The following is a 24,211-nucleotide window of genomic DNA, read 5'->3' on the forward strand; positions in this document are numbered from 1 at the left end:
ATAGAGATGCCATGTGAATATAGAACTGGAAAGCATCAAAATCAATGGAAAGGGGTTTGTTTGTTTGGGGGGGAAGGGGCAAGCAAGGAGAATACATTTGAAAAAGATACCCTCTATTTTTCATTTCACATATATTTTTATGTATTTTCATAAATAACATATTCATAAGGTTCAAAAATAAAAAATAAATGCTTGATCGGTAAGCCATTCTCCTGCTGCTGACCTTGAACCAGTTTTCCCCTCCTTACAGATAACCAAGCTACTAATTTTGGCTGAATCCTTAGAGAAGTTTTAGGTATTATAAGCAAATACAATTAAAAGAGTTTAAATAAACACAAATTATGCATATTTCTATTTGGTTTGGCACTTAACAATGAGTCCTAGTGTTCTTTCCATGTATGTATATGTAGTATTTAATTGCTACAGAGTATTCAAGTGAAAGGATGTATCATAATGTATTCCACCATTCTCCTAATATTACAAACAATGCTGCTAGCACATACCTCACACTTCCTATTTGAATGAGAATATCTGTTAAAATAATCCCAGAGGTAGAACTGTTAAGCCAAAGAATAACTGTTACTTTGACAGAATTTGCTCAACTGTCATTTATTTTTCTACCAGTAATGTAAGAGTCCTTTTCTCCAACCATGCCAACACAGGATGCAAAACATTTTAATCTTTGTTAATATGATAGATAAAAAATGATAGTTCATTATAGCTTTATGTGCATTTATTATGAAGTTGAACATTTTTCATAGGCTTGAAAGTCTTGAACCAAGTCAAAGGATCGAAAGAAATGTGCCTCCAACTTGAAGAGATGGTGATTATTCATGGGTATCAAGACAGAAATAAGAATAGGCATTAAGACATTGCCAAAAGGGATAGGTTGGAGGGTGGGAGGTGGGGATGGGTGGGGTAAAAATGGAGACAACTGTACTTGAACAACAACAAAAAAAGACCTTATTAAAAAAAAAAAAGACACCATGACAGAACTTCAAGTATATATAGACAGACAATGCGTGCCTAAGGAGCAATGATAGCAGCTTAGTTTAAAAGAGGTGCCAGTGGTCACATGACAAATGGTCTTATGTGCTAAGTTGAGAAGTTTAACATATATACTTATCCCGATCGAGAATCTTAATGAAGGATTTTTAAGAGCCTGGAAAATCTAACTACAAAGACCACTTTGCAAGCAGTCTAGAATGTGTTTTACAGTGTAATCCAGTACTCATATGTGTTTATAGAAAAAAGAGTTTTAACAGATCATATTTACCTTTACCATATGTAATACTCTGATATTTCCAATTCTTTCTTTAAAAAATGCTGTTGGCAACTCACCAAGTTCAAGTTTGAAAAGTTTTGGATTAGAGAGAAACAGATGGGGGACAAGGAAACTAATTAGAAGTTAATTGTACTACTCTAAAGAGAAGGCTTAAGTTACTGGGGTAGGGATTGAAAAAAGCAGGAAATTTGGGAATTGCTGATATACTTAAACTGCTTCATTGTTTTTACTGAGGAAAGAGAATAAGAAGAATATGACATTACAAACCCAAAAGGAACAAAAGCAATATAAACGGTACAGTAGATTTTTGCTAGGACCAGTCTTACTTCCTTTCATATACACATAACAACAGTTATGCTCTGAATTTTTTTTTCCACATAGTTGCCAACACCTTTGCATTGCATAAGTTAAAAAAATTATTGTGACATAAAGAAGCTTTGTTTCAAGGAAATGTACAACATATAGTCTAAGTTGCTTATAGCTTGATATTTACTCTTATGCTAATGTAATAGCATTTGAGTGCTGGTGTTCATGTAGTAAAAAGATACTGTATTTTAGATAAATTATATTTAAATAAATATTCAATATAAATCAAGCTCTCAGAATTCTGAGAATAAGCTCTCAAAATACATAAACAGAAATATGTTTCTATGTGACACTGTTAGTCTCAGAAACCAGAGTTCACCAATCTGGGAACCTCAAAATGACTCTGTGATAATTTATTAAATTAGCCTAGAAGGTAACATATAATGGTCGTCTGACATTTATTAACTTACTGGAAAACTGCAACTAAAGAAAACAACAGTAAAATAATAAAAATTTGAGTGAAAGAGCTTTAGAAACAAATCAATAACAACATTCAAGGTAGTTTTTCTTTCTGTAAATGAACATTAAATATAATTTTATAAGCTGTTTTGAAACATTTGCAGGTATCTTAAGAAAAGGAACACTGAAAGGCTGTTCCTTTTCCTTATAAAGGAAACAAACCAAAAGTAGGAAAACAATTGTGAAAAACACTACTTACTTTAAAACTTCTGTATAGCCTTTAGCAGCTGCAACATGAAGTGCTGTACCTCCAGACTTTGCATGTCGGACATCATTTATATGACCACTATTTAGCCACTGTCTTGCATCTCTTAGCATTATCCGTTCTTCTTCCTTTCGAGCTGCTTCTATATCAACTCCTAATAAAATTAAAATTGTTTTATTTTTCTTTGTGAAAAATAAATGTTCTTTAATGTTGGAAAATAAAATTATCTAAAACACTTCAAGTTTAAATAAAAATCAAAAGTTTAATTTTTGAAAAACGGGCTGCTTATAACAAACTAGTTAAATGAAAAATGAGAATATTTTAGATATTTTATTATTTTATCTATACTGATGATTTAATTTGTACCTCGCCATATTGCTTTGGCTTTTTTTTTTTTTTAAACCTTTTCTGATTATTCTTTTTGTTCTTAAGAATGTGAATGTTTCCCTGCGTACATTATCTCTTGATAAAAATGTTTTTAAAAAATCAGTCATATGTAATTAAGTCTCAAATTTCTATCTACTGCTTTGACCAGGTCTCTCAACTCTAATATATTAGGTACAAATGTACATTGAACACTTCAACTTGGAGGTGCTGTCTTAATCTAAAATTTACCAAATCTTAAAACAGATTACTTTTCTACCAAACTCTCTTCCCTTTTCCAACATAATTATGTTGTCCATACCATTAGTATTAGTTTTAAAATTTAATAAATTATATAGATGTTCATTAATTTAAAAGAATTTATTAAGCACTGTGCTAGTCTGAGATAGTAAGAGCGGAGAAAATTCCAAAAGTAACAGGATACTCTAGTTCTTATCTTCAAAGAGATCACAACATCCTGGAAAAAAAAAAAGTAAAATATGAAAGATAATCCTGAAATTCATAAATGATCTCATGTTGTCTTATGGCTTCTCTGGCTGGCTATTTAATAAGTAGAACACACCACAAGGCATTTACAGTCTTACTAGAGAAGAATATGAACTTATTAAAGGTAAAGATACTGATTTTTTATCTTGTATCCGTACTGTGGGGATGAGAACCTGATACAAAGTAAAAAGGATCAATTAGTAAATGTTTACTAAATAATGAATAAACAAATGAATTAAAAAATTATTATATACACATATACTCATATCTCAGTTAAGATCTCTTATAAATCATATCCATGTACCCAACTATCCGTTCAGGACTTTTTTTATCAGTCCATCCATCCAATATGTACTGAATGCCTACTATATGTCAGGTACTTTATAAAGTGAACTTATGTTGCAAATGTACATCTGTGAAGAAAAATAAAGCAGGGTAAAAGGACAGAGAATAATTAGAGAGATGTTATTTCGTATGAGTTGATAAAGAACAGTCTCTTTGATAAGGTGACATTTACAGCAAGAAATAAAGCGACAGTCATACTGTATTATAGGAGCACATTCTAGGCAGAGAGAAGTAGTAGTAGCTTCTGAGGTAGAAGCCTGCTTGGAATGATCTTTTGATTAGAAAAAACAGGATATTTACAATGAACAGGGTGATACAATCTAACTTAAGAGGATCACCAACTAAAAAGTTAAGAAAAGAAATTGAAAGTATTAATTTGAAAGCTATGGCAATAATTCAGGGAAGAGATGATGGTTAAAAAACCAGGGTGGTAGCAGTGAAGTTATTAGAGAGATGAGATTCTGTGTTCTCCAAGGAACACCAATGGAACTTGTTGGTAGTTTGGATGTAGGAGAAAAAGAGAAGGATGAATCAGAGGTTTTTAGCCTGGGCAACTGAAGAAGTTTTTCATATGAAAAATGTGAAGTCTGAGATGCCTTAATTGACATCTAATCGAAGATATCAAGTAGTCAATTGGATATCTGAAATCTGGAAAACAGAAAAGAGGTCAAGACTGGCCAATAATTTAATATAATAAAATAATATGCCATGGGTACCTCAACTCAATGCTAAAACCTTAACTCAATTTTCCCAGCCAAACTTCTTGCTACTTGTCCTGTATTTACTATACTAGGTACCAATACTTACCCAACAACATGGAAAACATCCTTAACCCACCCCTTTAAATTACTAGATTTTGGGTAGACCATCTTCCTGATGGCCCCTATTACCATTCTTAGTTCGTATCTTATGTCTCACACTTTTTTTTACTACTACTGGCTTGAACTTATTCAGTGTCAATCCCTTCCAATTCATTGCACACATCAATGTCACGCTAGTTTTTCTGTATCAAAATATAATTTCCCTGGCTGGGTGGTTCAGTTGGTTGAAGTATCGTTCTGTACACCAAAACACTGCAGGTTCAATCCACAGTTGGGGCTTGTGGTGGAGGCAATCAATCGATGTTTCTCTCTTCCCCCATCCCCATCCTTCTCTCTCTCTAAAAATCAATAAATGTACCCTTTGATGAGGATTTTTAAAAAAATTTAAAAATATATAATTGTCTGATTTTTCTACATAAGTTGCTCACTTCCTGTAAGAGAAAGCTCAAGCTCTTTGGTGTAGCACACAAAGCCTCTTATAGTTTAGTCTAAATGCTTTTTTAGTCTTAGGCTCTCTCCTGTATTATCACCCATTGTTCTAACCATGATAGATCTCTGCCTAGGTCCCGAAGTGCATCATGCTTGTATGCTGTTGCACAAGCTTTATCCTTACTTGGATTTGTATCCTTGACTGATTAACAAACTGCCATTTATTAAGAAAGATAAACTGTTGAAATGAAACTTAACTTTTAAAAAGTAGACTGTAATTAAAATTTTTTTTAAATCCCAAGATTATACAAGTACAGGTAAGTCATCTCCAAACTAAAGATTGTAATACCTCATTACTGCATGTGAAAGAAACGTGCAATAAAGTTTTCCCAAATAGACTTTCTAAAAACAATCAATGAATACACTATGTATGTATAATGAACAAAACCTATTATAATCTTTATTTTAAAACTACCACCACTTTGGCCCTGGCTGGGTAGCTCAGTTGGTTAGAGTGTTGTGCCAATATGCCACGGTTGCAGGTTTGATTCTATCAGGACACATACAAGAATCAACCAGTGAATACAAAAATAAGTTGAACAACAAATCAATATTTCTCTCTCTCTAAAATCAATAAATTAAAAAAATTATCACCATTTCCATAATAAAGCACTTTTATATATTAAAAATATCCAACCAAAAGATAATCAACCCATCCTTTTAAAGATTCCTTCTAATGTTATTCAGACAAAAAATTATAAAGCTGCATTATAATACATTAAGAATAACCTTTTTCACTAAACGATTTTTCTCAGACTGATTTTTTACTTATATTTTATTCTTTTATTATGCCTTTTAAAAACATGAATGTATTTATTATCTGTATCCCTTTTTTGCCTTTACCATCTTAAACATTCTGAGTTTCACTGGTTTTTACTATTCTAAATGTCCTCTGAACTTGAAATAAAAAAAGCCCCTACTTGTATGTATGTATGTATGTATGTATGTATGCACATATATACGTATTTATTTTTAGAGAGAGTAGAAGAGAGGGAGAAAGAGAGGGAAAGAAACATCAATCGGCTGCCTTGTGTGCATGCCCTGATCGGGGACCGAACCCACAACTTAGGTATGTGCCCTGACCAGGAAATCAAACTGGCAACCTTTTGCTTTGTGGAATGATGCCCAACCACCTGAGCCATACAGGTCACAGCAAAAAGAATACCTAATTCTTACTTCTAGATTTATCTAATTTCATGGTATGTTTACCTAATTACAAAACAATTACCCTTTTTTTCTGCTTCAAATCATGCTATTCCATGTATTATATAAAAACAAAACAACTCAATGTTAAAATTAAAGTATATATAGAGAGAGAGTAGGATGACAGTTGGTGGGGGAGGAGGCTGGAGATGGAGGGATTGAGCAAAAAGAAAAAAGGACTCACGGATATGGCCAACAGTGCAGTGATTGCCAGGGGAGGTGGGTGTAAGGGGACTGAATGATAATGAAAAAAATACAATAACAAAAAGTAAAGGGGAATTTCTTATTCTTACGAAAAATCCAGTTAGAAAAGCTCTTTTCTCGTTCTCAAAACTAAGAAAAAAGTTTACTGATTATAGACCCTGCTTAGTTCATTAAAAATTTTAAAAAGATTAAAAAATATAGTTCATTGTACTATATATTACAATACTTGTTTTGTAATTCCAGTGCTTTAACTAGTTAGTGACCTTGAGAAAGCCATAAATTCTCAAATATAAGTATAGTGGGTTAAGAACAGATTCAGAAACTAGACTGGCGAGTTTCAATCCCTGATCTGTCACTTACACTTACTTGTTTTATTATCTTGGGCAAGATAATAAATAAATTAATTAGCACTTAATCTATGCTAATATTCAGTTTCTTTATTTTTAGGATAGGCGTAATGAAAGTACCTACCCCACTGGATTGTTGTGAGGATTAAATTATTTGATGCATGTGAAGTGCTTATCTCAGGACTGCAAGGTGTTAACTGCCATTATCAGACCTAAAAGTCTATGACTCTGCTTCTCTTTTCTTGCTTTATGGTCTAATAGAAAGTAAATCTTATAATTCATAATCCACCTACTATAATCGCAAGGTTAAACAGTGAAAACAATCGATACTAAAACTAAATGGGATATAATAAAGTGATTAGCCCATTTAACATCTGCCACTACTATTAAAAAACAATAAATATTAGGTTGAAATGTAGCCAAATCTCTTAGGCAAGCAAAAATAAAATTAAACTGAAATTTGATCCGGTAAGAGATACAAAAACTCATTTGTGTCCCAAGTGAAATAAAATTACACTAAAATGTAAACCAGAAATAGGTTTAGCTAGTGTTCAATCATTACTACTTTCAAAGGAAATTTAAACATTAACTTGCTATTGATCAAATACATTAGAATAAGAAATAAGAGCCAAAAGAATGATTAAATAATTTAAAAATATTAAATAACTTTCATACCAGGATAAATAATGAGAAATCTTATCACTACCAGAGATATATATGGGATACTCTTTTTAAAATTATTAAAATCTATTAGCAATGTCCCTATCATTTCATTTCTTTGGTATATAGTTATGCTATACAAATGTATTTCCATTATATAAAAAATGAACATCATTAAGTTTTCTAGGACAAATCCTTAATAAATGCAGTCTGGCCTTGGCCAGGTGGCTTAGTTGGTTGGACTGTCGTCCCATATATGAAAAGACTGTGGGTTGATCCTGGGTTAGGGCACATACCTAGGTGTGGGTTTGACCCCTGATGGGGGGGGGGGAGGGGAACATATGGGTGGCAACCAATCAATATTTCTCATATTGATGTTTCTCCCTTTCCCACACACTTCCTCTTTCTCAAAAATCAAAATAAACATAACGAGTGAGGATTTAAAAATATATAATAAAACGCAGTCTGGTACAGTGATGAAGAGTGTGGGCTCAGGATATCTATCACAGTGCTTGGGACTAAACTACATCACCACTTCCTACCCGGGTGACCTTGGGCAAATCATTAAGCCTCAATTTCTCATCTGTAAAATGGGGATAATAGTAGTATTAACCTCTTAAATTGCTGTGAGCATGAAGTGAAATAATGTACATAAAGCCCTTTGTTCAAGGCCTGGCATATAACCAGCATTTAATAAGAGTTAGCTACTATTTTTAGTATTAGCTCTTCACTTTTCAGTTCCAGGGTAATCTCATCTAACTTTTCCCACAAATTCTTCTTCAGGTGTTATTCTCCCAGATTTACATTTTCCACCCTGATATCTCCCCTAAGTTCCAACAGTATACCAGACACTGTTGTCTAGAAATGCTTTAGCCACCACAAACTTGATATATTCCAAAACAAATTCATGCACTTCCCAAATCTTTTCTGGCCTTGCCTCGTATTTTCCCATATAAATTCATCCAGTCATCACTTCTTAAACTGGAAACTTCAGGAAGCAAATGATTTTTTCCTTCATCTACGTATTCAATTGTTCACCAAACTGTTTTTAATTTTACCTTAATATTTCCTCAAGACAGCCCTACTCTCCTATCTTAAACATAATAGTTTTGGCCCTTATCATCTTTCACCTGGACTAATATTTAAGAACCTTCTTCAAAGAAGGCATAACACCACGAACCCCCCCATTTTAATACATCCTCCAAAACACTACCAGCTTTATTACTAAAAACCAAATCCAATTTAGCTGGATTTCCTGCTGAGATCTCTGTTGCATCTGTCTAATGCCTACAAAATACATGTCCTTCATCACCTGGCTGCAGCCCAACCCTTTAAGGCCTTACCTCCAACTCCTACTAATTCCATCCTGGCTTTCTATTTCCATTACAATTGTAACGAATTCTCCACATATCCTATGTCTCCAATTCTTTTTTGCTGCACATGTTAATAGCCTTGCCTAACATGCCTCTTCTGTCCACTGCCTCTCTTCCTGACAGGCAAACTCCTCAAATATCATCTCTTTGAAACCTTTCCTATTGTAGTTAGTCATAGCCTTTTCTGTTCTCCCACAATATTCTCTTCCTATCTATATTTTAGCACATAACACACTGTACTGTGAGGCTCTGCTAATATATTTGTCACTGTGAAATTCTTAAGAACAAAGATAGGCTTCTTTTTTTTCCCCTTTAATACCCAGCACTCAGAACATTTGCGGGCACAATAATCAATTAAGTGAGCATTACAATTAAAATCAGAACTGCTAATAGTTTCCTTTATATAAAAGGAAACCAAAGGCAAGAAGTTTTCAGTACATCTCCATGCCTCTCTTAGTTCGTAATAATTGCTAGTAGTAGACAGTATAAAAAGATTTACTTGAACCACTGCTTTACAGGAAATGGTTAGCTATCTATCCGGGCACTCATCAGGGCAAGATGGCAGATAAGGTACTCTTCTTTCTAGCTTGTGACACCTTATTCAGGGGTGTCCAACCTGCAGACTGTGGGCCACATGTGGCCCAGGACGGCTGTGAATGCAGCTCAATACAAAATTGTAAATAGACTTAAAACATTATGAGATTTTTTTGTGATTATGCCTAACAATATAATTTAATGTACGGCCCAAGACAACGCTTCTTCCGGTGTGGCCCAGAGACGCCAAAAGGTTGGATACCCCTGCTTGTATATTCTAGTTTCCTCAAGTCTTGAAGGTCCCATTACTCCAAAGTGCCTGCATAGAACATAGCTGTTAAAAGCTCTGCTGTGTACTTACCCAAGCTTCAGTTTAAGACAACTTTTCTACTGTGTGTCCTGTTTCTCCTGGGCTCCAGGTATCTTTACTCACTTGTTAGAAGGCTTCAATTCTGTTTAGTCATTTAAATATTTTTTCAGTTTTAGTGCCTAAGATTTTTCTTTTTAAACAACTGAGTAGTCATCATGAATTCTCCTAGTCCCAAGGAATAAAAGTCTCTTTTCAAGGGACTAGCTTAGCCCCCATTCCTTTGCTTCTATCTCCTGATGAATCACACTTAAGCAGGAATCAACCCTCTCAAATTAATATTCATACCTTTCCTTTATCCTCAGCAAAACACATTTCTCTTCTGATAATACCTATTTAATTGCTGCCACAATGAAATATAGTGGAAATTACACACAGTAATTTTATTTATATATATTTAAAATTTTAATTGTAGTAAAATACACTAAAGATAAAGTCTGCCACCATAATAACTATTTTTAAGTACATAGTTCATCAGTGTTAAGCACATTTACACTGTTGTGTAAACCAATCTCCAAAACTCTTTTCATCTTATAAAACTGAAATGCTATACCCATTAAATAAGTCCCTATTTCCAGCATGTGACAGTCATCATTTTACTTTTTCTATGGATTTGACTACTTGAGGTATACCTCATGTAAGTGAAACCATACATTATTTGTCTTTTTGTGAGTGACTTATTTCACTTCATGTAATGCCCTCAAGGTTTATCCATGCTGCAGCATGTGTCAGAACTTCCTTCTTAATAATGAATAGTATCCCACTGTATTCATATAACAAATTTCATTTATCCATTTATCTACTAATGGACACCTGATTTAACTTCTGATCATTGTGATTAATGCCTTTATAAATATTGGTGTACAAATATCTGTTTGAAACCTTCCTTTTAATTCTTTGGATATATACCCAGAAGAGGAATTGCTGGATTATATGAGGTCTGTCCAGAAGGTACCCAGCCATGTAATATGAAAAATAGAGACATTTATTGAAGAAGATACAAGATACAACATTGTACACAGGACAATGACACCTCAGTCCCCTTCAAAGTAGGCAACCTGGGATCTCACACAGTTCTCCTAATCTCCATCAGCTGCCCTGTTGTATTTTCCTGCATCTCATCGACAGTTTGAAATCTCTTCCCTTTCAGAGCTGATTTTAGTTTTGGGAAAAACCAGAAGTTGCAGGGCACCAAATCTAGGCTGTACGGGGGGCTGAGTAACCTGGGTAATTTGATGGTTTGCTAAAAAACTCTGCACGAGACAGGATGCATGAGCGGGCATGTTGTTGTGATGAAGCTGCCAATCACCAGTTGCCCACAGCTGTGGCCTTCTAAACCATCCAAATAGTTTCCATGGAGGAATGTTCAAGCTTAACACAAAATCTGATACAGATTCACTGCTCTACTCGCTCAGTCATTTTGAATGTGATGGCCACACAGTACACATGGCTCGCTCAACGGCGTCTACTGACGCCACTGACTAGGTACAGTTAAGTTGTCATTGTTCACCCATGTGCATTCCAGTCCACTCTCCTTGGCTGCTAGGTTACATCGATGTCACTCAAACCATTCTCATGATATTAACAATGGCTGGACTTTTTCTGGAAAGTCCACAATATATATATAATGTATACATAATATATATTACAATATATATTGTATACGATATACATATTGTATACAATATATATTATGTGTATATTTTATATATAAAGTAACTGTTCTATCAAGACATATCATTTAAAGTATACAATTCAATGGTTTCTATTTAGTAAATTCAGAGTTGTGCTACGATTAATGTAGTTTCAGAATACCCACCACTCCTCAAAGAAACTCTACCCATAAGAACTCCCTTCTCATCTATAAAATGACAACTCCCAAATTTGTATCTCAAGCCTGGTACCTCTCTTTACTCACATATTCAACTGCTTGAATATCTAATAGTTAAAATAACTTAACATGTCTTAAAATGATCCCCTGAATTTCCCCTATAAAATCTACTTTTCCCACAATAATTACCTCTCAAATTGAAACTTTATCCATCTAGTTGCTCAAGCCAAAAATCTTAGAATCTTTCCTGCTCTGTTTTTTCTTACACACCCTAAATTTAATCACTCAATAATCCTCTTGGCCAAACCTTCAAAATATATCTAAAATCCAACCTCTCCATTAGTTGTTTAACACTATACCCTACTTCTGCCATTGCTGCTCTCCTACTTCTATCCTTACTTTCCTACAACCTATTCTAAACACAACAGCCACAGAGATCCTTCTTGAAGTCAGTCAGTTGATGCCATTTCTCTACTTCAAACCCTTGGGTCCCTATTCCACTTAAAGTCAAAGTCCTTCCAATGACCCATAAGGCCTTATGCAATGCACTGCTACTTCTGTGACCTCACCACCTTCCAGCCTCTTCTTGTTCTGCCTGTTCCAGTCACTCTAGTCTACTTGTTCGTTCTCTGAATACACAAGGAAGCCTCCATTTTTGCACTCATAGTTCCCTCTCTCTGGAATGTTCTTCCCCCATATCCACATGATTTCATTCCCTCACCTCATTCAGATATTAGCTTAAACACCATCTTATTAGTGAGAATTTCTTTTTTAAAAATTAAATTTATTGGGGTGATACTAGTTAATAAAATTATATAGGTTTCAGGGGTACAATTCTATAATACATCATCAGTACAGTGTATTGTGTGTTCGCCATCCCAAGTCAAGTCTCATCCCATTACCGTTTATCCCCCCCATTACCGTCTCCTACCTCCCCCCAATATGGTGATTACCAGAGGGAATCTGGTAATCATCATACTGTTGTCTGTTTCTGTGAGTTTGTTTTGCTTAATCCCTTCACCTTTTTCACTCAGCTACCCAGCCCCTCTAACAGCTATCAATCTGTTCTCTGTATCTATGAGTGGGTTCTATCTTGTTCATTAGGTTCTTCAGTAAGAACTTCTTGACTACTTACTTCAAATTTACAATGTATTAAATTCATTCTATATATGTCTTACTCTTTTTTGCCTGTTTTATTTCTCTTATTAATACCTGATTTTTTTCCTACTCAAATTATAATTGTCTTTCAATGTCCACAATTATTTTACTGAAAAAATATGATATTCTTTCTAAAACAGTCGTAAACATTTTTTTCCATTTAGGCTGCTTTTACGTTACCTTGCCGATTAACTTCATTTTGAAGTAGCTCTTCCATTGCCTCCTCCTCAGCAATATCTAAAGGTGTGTCTCCTTCGCTGTTGACAGCTCCTACATGTGCTCCCTGACCAATCAAAAACCTGTTAAATCAAAAGGAATACAGTTAAGCAATGATGATATCATTGGATTAAGACTAAATGTATAGCCAATGAGGAAAACTATATAACAGCAGCAATAAAAACTTAGGATAAAATATATATTACTTAAGTTTTAAAAAACTACCACAAAGCACGTTTTTTTTTTAAAAAAATTTAATTTCCTAATTTTTCTATAATGTATACTAGAAAATGTATAGCTAGCCTTGCTAACAAAAAATGTTGATTTTCTATAATAATTAGAAAGTCTTTCATAGGATCATATCAGACTGTCTCCACTAAGATTTTTCATTATCTTCACACTGACTAGTTCCCTGATCTCCATGCTCCCAGTCTCATACCATGACGAGTAATTCTTATTTGGGGGTCCATGGACAGAATTCAGAAGACCATTCCACTGATGATAGTATCTTAAAATATTATTTACGCCCACCACTATTTTGAAATTAAAGTAGTTACCAGACCAACTATTACACCTTTTTATTTAATGTGTTGCTAAAAAAGCACATATAAAACTATATAACACAACAGTGTTTTTCTAATATTTTGATAAATGAAGCCCAATATAAATGGTTTTTCTTGTACTTTGTGTTTTACACATCCAAAAACATAATCCTGAGAAAGCATGCACAGGCTGCATTGAACCTGCCAAAGTGATCCAGATATAAAAGGTTATCTACCACTTTCACGCTATCAACTACTCAAGTCCTAGAAACATCTATTTAACAGGACCCTTGTCAATTCCCAACTAAAACCTTTTTGAATGGTTGTAGCAAAGTAGGAGAAAACATACATAGCCCTCAATAATCTGGTTTTGTATTCTTTTTCAGCCTCATTCCTTTTCTTTCCTGTATCATACTTTAAGCTCCAACAACATGGAATTGATTGTAGTTCCAGATTAAGCCATGCTCTTTTGGCATTTCTCATTTCCCTTTCCTACATGTAAAGAATGGGCTGCTTTTCTCTATGTCCCTAAACAACTTAACCCTTGTTTATATTTTTTCACAGATTACATAGTATTCTCATTATAGAAACAGTAAAAAAAAGGTCCACAGAGTTGAAAATAAAAAGGGAAGACCTCCTTTAAACCTCTTCTTCTGCTGTCACGATCTTTCCCAGAGGTGAACACTAGCAACGGTACAGCAAGTATCTTTCTAGTACCTTTGCTATGAATTTATGTGTGTATATAAACATATATACGTAGTCACTTTTGAGTTTCTTTTTGTAAAAAAAAAAAAAATAGTGGGATTATTTTAAATGCACTAGAATGCAACACTTCCCTTCTAATGGCTGAAAATATTCTACAGAATGGCTGGATAATATGATTATTTAACGACATTCTCCTAATGGACATGTTCTGAAACAAACACTTGACGTTATTAGTCTTTAAAAATTTCTTCAACATGATGGGGATGAAACAGCCTATCACTGTTTTAACTTACTTCCTATTACACAAGAGGTTGGAAATATTTCAATATGTTTACTGGAATATGTATGTTCTCTTTTTGTAACTTATTTAGATATTTGCTTGTTTTCTGATTCAGTGTTTGTGTCCCCCAAGTTCACGTTGAAATCCCAACCTTCGATGTGACAGTATTAGGAGGTGGGGCTTTTGGGAGGTAATTAGGTTTAGAAGAAGTCATGAAGGTGGAGCTCCCAGGATGGGATTATCGATCTTCTGGAAGAGGAAGAGACTAGAGCCAATTACCTCTCCTCTAGAGGACAGAGATAACAGGCATCTATCTGCAGGACAGGAAAGGGGCCCTCAAAAGATACAGAACTGGCCAGCACCTTGGACTCCCTCCTCTCCAGAACTGTGAGAAACAACTGTCTGTTGTTTAAGCCACCCAGTCTATGGTATTTTGTTACAGCAGCCAAAGCTAACTAAAAGAGGTGTCTAGAATATGTCTAGCACTATGTTACATGGCAGGAATACAATGGTAAGCAAAAACAAATATGGACCCACCCCTCAAAGAACTTACAGTCTAGTAAAAAAGTAAGATAAATCACCCAAATAAGTATAAAATTATGGTCTTATGACAGAGAATTGTGTTGTATCTAACAATGAATAGAATAATTCGATTTGGTGAGATCAGGAAAGGATTCTCTGAAGAATATGTACGTAAGTACTAAGAGTGTGTTCCAGGAAGAGAATGAAAGGCACCAAAATCCTGCAACAGGAAGTATGTATGGCTAGATGGGGGCCAGGTTAATTTCCCTGAGAATAACTGATTGTCCTTATGTTGGCCAAAAAGTTCATTTGGTATTTTCCATAAGATGGCTCTAGTAGTGCTTAACTGTGTTTAACTTCATTCAAAACAATTTTATTAGATTGTATTGAGACAGCTGTCATATCTGCATGCATTTAAAAAAACATCAAAATTGATGAGTTTTTGGGTAGCCATTTTAATATTGAAGATGGAAGAAAATACACATTTTCGGCATATTATGCTTTATTATTTTAAGAATAATAGGTTAAAAATGCAACTCAAATGCAAAAAAAAGATTTGTGCAGTGTATGGAGAAGGTGATGTGACTGATGAAATGTGTCAAAAGTGGTTTATGAAGTTTCATGCTGGAGATTTCTTGCTGTACAATGCTCCATGGTCAGGTAGACCAGTTGAAGTTGATAGCGATCAAATGGAGACATTGAGAACAATCAACATTCTACCATGCGGGAGACAGCTGACATACTTAAAATATCTAAATCAATAAAGTTATTGGTGAAAATGAAAAATGTGTCTTTCATTTTACGGAAAAAGCTAAATGGACTTTTTGGACAGCTCAATACATTTGTGTCTCTAATACACACATACATACACCCGCCCCCCCCCCCCCAAAGTCAGTGAGTGTTTATTTTTATAAGATGCTCACACAATCAAGTATGTGTTTGAAAAAGATCACCTGGTGCAGTATGAAAAATACTAATAAATTAGGATGGAGAAAAAAATGAGAGTAGGCAGACCAATTAAGTAACTACAGCAGTATAGAACAATTACGTTGGAAGCTTGAATTTAATGGAGGAAATGGATGAATTCCAGAGACACCTAGGAGATACTGTGAGATCAGCTGGATATGAGAAATGAGGGTTAAAAAAAAAAGGTGTGTCAGATAAATTAATGTTCTTGACTTACATGATGTGGTAGACAGATAATGGTACTGATCAACGATACACAAAAAACCTTGTTATTCTCTGCATCTAATAGATGTGTTGCAAATATTTTTTTCATATTGTCAGTGCATTAAAAAACTTTTCTTATAAGTATTTTGTATTTTACTAAATTTAAAGGTTTTACGAAGTCCAATTAGTCAATCTTTTGCTTTAAGAAGGCCTTTACCTACCTAGCTATGGGTATCTATGTAGAGATGTAACTTTACAGACACATTCACACACACAGAAAGACAAAGAAAAATGAAAGAATATACACTATAAAGTTAACAGAGATCATAGGTAAGAGGTAGGATCAGGAGGGATTTGTGTAAGTTACATGTTTTTTTGTGAGAAGAAATTTTTTGTTACCTAAGTTTTTTGCAGCACGTTTATTTTGTATATGCATATCAGACCTCAAAATAGCGACCATATCATTTTGTAGCCTGGTATTTTTAAACTTAATATGTTGTAAACATTTCTCCCTGTACAAAGTAACGCTTCATTTTTTATGATTTTCATGGGACTTTCACAAACATAAATCATAATTAATTGAGGTAACTTTTTCTGTTTTACAGTTTTGAAAAATATAACATAAAACTAAACAAGAACATTTATATATTACAAATAAATAAATGAAACTCAAGCAAAAAAAGATGTAAGTGGAGTAAAAAACTGTACTATGCTCTAAGAGAATATAAAAGTATTCTGCTAGGCAAAACCTTGGTAAGTACTCGATATTTAAACATAAAACCACTTCTATTGTACTTAGGTATAGTATTAGAAATCATTCACAGGATACAAAGACTGAGAATAAAAAGAATACCTCAATGTAGCTGCAGTGCTTGCAGAAGAGGGAGCTATACGGGAAGGAGAGTCTCAAGGAAATACCAGGTCAAAGCCAAATACAGACAATCCAAACTTATAAAAACAGGAAGGATGTTAGAAGAAAATAACAAGAGTAAAGTTCCAAAACTACTGGCAGGAAGCAGGCCCTGGAGCAATCCCTTAGCTAAAAGTGTAGGTATATATATGCATCCATACAACTCAAAAACCTCTCCTGTACTTGAGAACTACTGTTTACAAATGTAAATATATAAAAATAGATACATTAAAATAAATAAAATCCTATTGTATTAATCCTTATTTACCATGAATAATCCAAAAAGCTTTTCAAATGTTGGTTGGATTTAAAAAAAAAAAGCATAAACATTTAAGCTCTGCAGACTTTGGGTTAGACTCCCATCTTTGCCTGGACTGCTGTGTGACATTAACTTAAAACATCTGAAGCCTCATTTAAAGGTGACTTACCACTGTGAAGTTTAAATGAGTTATCTCATGTAAATGTCTAAGCTAATATGAAACAAAATATACGTTATCTAGAATAACAGAAATTCACTTTGAGGGACCCTGGAGGTAGTGCAAACAGATGGCTAGATTTCCTTCACAACAAACACGCTGGGGTAATATAAGCAGCTCAAGTGACTGCTAATTAGAAAAAATATACTATATCTATTTTAAGATTTCTTGGGGAAAAAACCCCAAAGATTTCTCATAGGAGTTCCAGAATGAATGTCAGATCACTGGGCTGTTTCTCAGATGGGTAACTTTTTTAATGCTTCAAGGTAAATGGTTAATGATTTATTCAAGTAAGGCAAAGGATGACAAGATTAGGATATGCCACTTAGCAAAAGACGACATTCTTTATGAATTGTGTAAGTGAAAAATGGTAAACTACCAGGTTTATTGAGATTTATAATAATCTAGCAACTCTGAGTAAAAAAAATAATTTTGGATAAATTAATAGATCTCAAAATGCAGACATGATCCAAATGGATTTTTACAAAATTATTAAAAAATCTGATGAAGGGTATAAAGTTGTTAACCAAGTCATTGAATGCGATTTGGATATGGTATTATTAAATAAGCAGGTAGGATTCTATCTGCATTAGAATTACTTAGTGACCAGAGGCTTGAGGGATGGGTGAAAAGGTAAAGGGATTAATAAGTACAAATTGGAAGTTACACAACAGTCATGGGGATGCAAAGTACAGCATCTGGAATATAATCAATAATATTGTAATAACTATGTATGGTGCCAAGTGGGTATTAGAGTTATTAGGTTGCTCACTGTGTAAGTTATATAAATGTTATATAAATTTGATAACCACCATGCTGTATACCTGAAACTAGTATTGAATGTCGACTAATTTTAAAAAACTAAAAAAGAATAACTCAGTGTTAATTCAATTTGCAAGACAAATTTTGACAGTCTTTGTTAATTATGTTGGATTCTGAGTTTTGTCAAAAATCAAAGTACAGATGAAATTGTTTGAGAAAGAGTTCATTTAAAAATTTTGACTTTTCAATCAAAAATTCAACTTTATATCAGAAGCTGAGAACACAGTAATCAAAAAGACAAGGAGAGCACTGGTCTGTATGGTTCAGTGGACTGAGCGCTGGCCTGCGAACCAAAGGGTTGTTGGCTGATTCCCAGTCGGGACACATGTCTGGGTTGTGGGCCAGGTCCCCAGTAGAGGCACAAGAGGCACACACTGATGTTTCTCTCCTCTTTCTCCCTCCGTTCCCCTGTCTAAAAATAAATAAATCTTTTTTTAAAGTATAAAAAAAACGAGGAGAAAGTAACTTCATCAGAACTGAATGTATTTAGTATCTAAATTTAATGAATACTGAGTTTCTTATGTGCTATAAGAAAATCAATTATCAAGAAGTCATTTTATACAGTGTATGAATGTTTCATGTATTCAATACATGAATTTTTAAAACTCAGAAAGTGAGTATGGCCTTAAATAAGGAAATTCTGTTATATAGATGAACCTTAAGACCACTATCCTAAGCAAAAAGGAACCGGTCACAAAAGGACAAATACTTTTATGATTCCACTTATATGAAGTATCTAAAGTTGTCAAAATAATAAAAACAGAAAATACAAAGGTGGTTATCAAGGACTAAGGGGAGAGGAGAGAACAGATTAGTGTTTAGTGGGTAGAGTTTTGGTATTACGAGATGAAAAATTCTAGAGATCTGTTGTACAATGAATAAAGAACACTACTGAACTATATATACCCTTAAAATGGTTAAGATGGAAAGTTAACATTATGTGTTTTTAATCATGATAAAAACATTTTCAAAATATCAGAAAGTCAGCAGAATACCATTAAAATAGTTGGGTTTTTTTGACAATCCAAATGAATTACTCAGAATCATCCAATGAGAAAGAAATTATGAAAACTAAGCAAACCCAAATTTTTGAAAGTGGGTAAGCAGAATATTACTATTTTCTTTTGGAATTCTCCAAGAAACAAAAATTATAAAATAAGTATAAATAATTTTATGCATCTTCAGTGGAATGCACTTTGCTATTTTATTTTTGAAGTTCTATACCATAATGAAAAATAGAGGAAAAATAGTTGTAACAGTAAGAATCCAAAAAGTTGACTTCAAAAGTTTTCTTAGAAATTTCTTCGTTTCTTTCAGCACTTGACAAATGTTAATGCCACTTCCTTCTAGCCTCCACAGTTTCTGATGAGAAATTTGTCATTCAATCCACCCCCCGCACCACAGTACAGTTTCTTTCTCACTGCCTCCAAGGTTTTAAATCTGTTTTTAGTTTTTCAGAGGTTTGCATGTAGCATGTTTTGGTGGGGACTGCTGTGGTTTATCCTATTTAGAATTTGCTAAGCTTTTTGCATCTGTAGGTTTGTATCTTTTGCTCACTTTGGGTAAATTTTTGGACATCTTTTATCGCTTCTTTAAATACTTTTCTAGGCATGCCTTCTTCCTCCTTTTCTTCTTGGACTCCAACAGTACAAATACTAGCTCTTCATTACCATCCCACAAACCCCTGATGCTCTGTTCATTTTATTTCAGTCTATTTTCTCTGTTGCAATGATTTGGTAATTTCTGTTCTATTTCTCAGGTCACTAATTCTTTCTTCTACCCCTTCCATTCTCTTGTTGAAGCCAATCACTGAATTTTTATTTATTTTGGTTATTGATTTCTGAAGTTCTAAAATTTCCATTTGGTTCTTCCTAGTATCTTCCACTTCTCTGCAGATTTTCTATTTATTTTAGCCGAGACTTATTTTTTCATTTAAGTTAGGCATGTTCGTAATTGCCTGTTGAAGCATTCTGATGGTATCTGCTGTATAGTCTTTGTCAGATAATTTTAAGATAGTATTGCTGTCATAGCGATGTTAATTTCTATCGATTATCTTCTATTTAATTTGAAAATTCCTTGGTATTACAATTGATTTTCAGTTGAAATCTGAACAGTTTGGGTGTGTCACAACTCTAGACGTTGCTTAAATCTTCTATGTCAGCTGGCTTTGCCTGGCCCTGATCTAGCAGAGAAAGATAGGGATATAAGCCCACGTTCCCCACTCAACCTACAGTGATACCAGAGATGAAGCAGCTCCTTGTTACTTCTGGCTCCCTCCCAAACCTACACTGATACCTCCTGCTGAGAAGGGTTATCAGTGTCCCACTACTATTCACCATGTAGCCTCCACTGACACCATCAAGGGAGGGAGGCAGGACTCTTTACTGCTTGGTGGTAGTGGTGAAAAGTAATCACTATACACTAGGTCTCCTTAGACAAAACCCCGGGAGAAAGGAGTAAGACCTCCTCCTTATTGCAAGGTGGGGGTGGAAGTCCAGGCTTTCCACACGGTCTCTACTGCAAGCAGGGGGAGGGCTAATTAACCATCTGATGGGGATAAAAGTCTTGTCTGGCTCTGCATTTAGCCTAATCTGACATCACTACAGAGTGGGCATTGGGGTACAGTATTAAACCTGGTAAGGCTGGAAGTCTATGCTCCCTACTTGGCCTTTGCTGGTTAATGTGTGGGTGGGACTAAGATTTTTTTCCATTGTGCATGGCTGGAGTAGTGGTTATTATTATTATTATTTTTAAGTTTTCTGCCTTGCAAGGTGTTCCTCTCCTAGTATTTGGCTAAAGAGATCAGGCTTTTGTTGGGACTTTTTTTGGTCTGCATCCACTGGTACTTTGGGTTATCAGCTTCTCTAGCTCCAGGCATGGTACATGAGGCAAAAAAAAAGAAAAAAAAAAGTGAAAGCCAGAAAAGTCACTCCCATGTCATTCTTTGGATCTTGAGATTCCGTGGCTGCTCTGCTTTCTTCTCTCCACCTTTTAGATTTACCTTATGTTTATAGATAATGTTTAGGGTTTTTAGTTGTACTTAGCAAGAAGAATAGGGGAAAGCGTATCTATTCTATTTGCCTACAGTCAGAAATTCTCTCTACCATTTTTAATTGTCAAGAAATTGCTTAATCCTTTCACCCTTTTCACCCAGTCTTCCTTCCTACCCCCTCTCCTCTGATAGCTATGAGTCTGTTTCTATTTTGTTTATTAGTTTATTTTGTTCATTAGATTCCACATATAAGTGAACTCATATAGTATTTGTCTCTCTCTGACTTATTTCCCTTAGCATTATACTCTCCAAGATTAAGCAAAAAAGAAGAAATAAAAAAAGAAACAACAACAGTAGCAACAAAAACTCAGACAGACAACAGTACAGTTATTACCAAAGGAAAATGGGGGTGGTAAGAGACTGGAGAGGTTAAAGGGGGGATAAATGGTGATGGAAACAGACATGACATGGGGTGGTGAACACAGTACAATATACAGAGGATGTATTACAGAATTGTACACTTTAAACCTCTATAATTTTATTAACCAATGTAAACCCAATGAATCAATAAAAAAAATCAAAGTTTACAACATTACCAATTTTTAACCTTTTTAAACAATTTCAATTTACCAAAACCCACAGGTAGAAGTATTATTTTTGTACATAAATCATATTATTAGTACAAATGTTAGTAGTCCTGACACTGGCTAAATTTAAATTTCTGACATCATGATTCCACAATTATGCTACAGATATAATGAATTATGTCAAAAGAAAAGGCCAGATTACTACTTGTGAGAGAAATCAGTCTATTTGTAAAAGTTAACTCTATTTCCCGTTGTCTAGGAACCTGAGTTGTCATTTGTAAACAAATTCAAAATGTGGGAAAGTATTTTAACTCCTCTTTTCTCTTGGCAAAGCCACCTTTAAATATAAAAAATCCTGAAGGTTCTGTCTTCAGCATTTCCAATTTCTCTCAATTATTCCCCAGAACAGTGACTCTATACTTTTTTGATCGTGCATTATCTCCTGGTAACACACATTTATTACTTTATTACTTTAGTAATGCAGCTCCCAATTCCCAGAGGCAAAAATCCTACTTACTGTGTAATAATTCTAAGATGTACATTTCCCTTACATTTTAATATCACTGAAATCTTCTACAGTCATTAAGGTCTTAACATGGGGATACTGGCCAGATAGCAGACAAGACGTAGTTGTCAATATCTGTCCCTCATGTGACCCTGGTCACAGCTAGTCGTATATTTTTTTCATTTTGACTTCATGTGCATTGTTAGTACCTTATTTGTTGAGCTTAACTGCTGTTCAAAATGTTTTCTTGGATGTTGTCTGAAACTTTTTTGTCGATAGCATTCCTGGTTTCCTATTGCACCATTACCACTGGCATCTCAAATTAGGCCTATCTAAATCCATATTCCATTACACTGTCTCCTCTGCTTCCCTTTATCTTGCTCCTTAGATCCCTTAATAAGTTTAATGGTATCGTATTCCCAACTACAAAGGTTAGAAAGAAGGGCAGAATAGTGCAGTGGTTGTAGTACAGACATGAAAAGTTAGACTGTGTAGGTTCAAATGCTAGCTCTGCTATTTACTGTGTGATTTCTGTCTCTGACTCAGTTTTCTCATCTACAAAATAAGAATTATAATATAGGCCTACCACTACTCATCCAAAAATATAAAATCTTTTAGAAAGATAACATTATAGATTATTTAACAACTCCACAGGGACTGAGGAAGCACTCTATAACCAAATACATCAATACCGTATTTTGCTGTGTATAATGTGCACCCATGTTTTTATGCACATTACACATGGATCATACCCATGGTATGTAATCATTATACCTATATATTGTGTACATTCTTACTTACCTCACTCAAAAATGTGGGCAAAAAGTACGAATTATACATGGCAAAATATGGTATTATTGCAAAAAATAAATTTACAATAAGTGGGATAAATAAAGATCTCCCAGTCTCATCTGCTACTCTCCTTATTCCACTAGCGCTGTTCTCCCTGAAAAAAACCCTTCAGCTCCAAAGAAATATTTTTATCTAATACAATCAGAACAAGCATTTGCTTGATTAAGCAGAAAAGCTGATTAAAATAGGGAATCATGGAATACATATATGAAAATAAATAAACAAAAGTAAGAAATTTATTTCAACATAAAAGACACTGGAGGATGTCCCCAGTGACTTAAATCCATGCCGCTGTCTGTCGGCATAAACCATACCCATAACGCATTGTCTAGGACTTCAAAGTGTCTTTAAAGTGAAAGAAAAACTAGAAGTAAATAGAAAAGCAATCTAGGTATTTTTTTCTTTCAGTCTTTCAGTTGTTGCACCCGCATCTAATAAACAGGAATTTTATGTTTAGGGCCTTACCTTTACTGAGTCTTTCCAAAGTGTTTAATATAGCAACAGTTTTCTTTTTTTGTACCGTTTTATCAGTTTGGGGCAATCTGATTAAATTACACAATCACTAGTAAGTTCAATGGGCATTAACAGGCTAAAACACACACAATTAACTTCTGGTAGTCTTGTAATTTAGTTGGTGGAAATGAAAGTGAGTAAGTTCAGTAGAAGCAGCTTATTAGCTTCAGTGTTCAGTTTTAACAACTTTATGGGAATCAGTCAATATGTTTTAACAAAAAAATGACAAATGTTAGTCAATATGATAGGAGCCAGCTAAGACCTTTACATACATTATTTCTCATTCATGAATAACAGGACTTTACTTAATTAGCTGTCAACACCCAGAAGCAAAACCTCTAATCATTATTTAATACTGTTTTCTTTAGAATCTTTCTCTGATTAGACTAAACAGAAATTCTTCCTCAGTGTTCTTTGTTCACTCATCTCTTGGTCCTTCTTTGTTATCTAGTGTTAGTCAACTGACTTCACATGTATCTGTAAGCTTGAAGATCAGAAATTATGTTGCATGCAATCACTTTTAATCTCACAATGCCTGACACTACTGTAGCAGACAGCTGTGTTAAAATGGAAAGAACATAAAAATTTGAGTCTTGAGAATG

The 24,211-nt window shown here is 34.3% G+C and overlaps 1 protein-coding gene across 7 annotated transcripts in view; it reads right to left on the bottom strand.

Moving 5' to 3' along the window:
- PPP1R12A (protein phosphatase 1 regulatory subunit 12A) overlaps nt 1-24,211 on the bottom strand; it is a 134,827-nt gene that overhangs the window by 59,394 nt on the left and 51,222 nt on the right. For all 7 annotated transcript variants that reach the window (XM_024579730.3, XM_024579727.3, XM_045187340.2 and 4 more), the window contains exons 3-4: nt 12,698-12,816; nt 2,310-2,469 (exon numbers count right to left, since the gene is read on the bottom strand). In XM_024579730.3, the coding sequence (XP_024435498.2) occupies nt 2,310-2,469; nt 12,698-12,816 (279 nt within the window). The remainder of the gene's footprint in view (nt 1-2,309; nt 2,470-12,697; nt 12,817-24,211) is intronic.

Source organism: Desmodus rotundus, chromosome 3, assembly GCF_022682495.2.
Source record: "Desmodus rotundus isolate HL8 chromosome 3, HLdesRot8A.1, whole genome shotgun sequence".
NCBI classification, from domain to species: domain Eukaryota; kingdom Metazoa; phylum Chordata; class Mammalia; order Chiroptera; family Phyllostomidae; genus Desmodus; species Desmodus rotundus.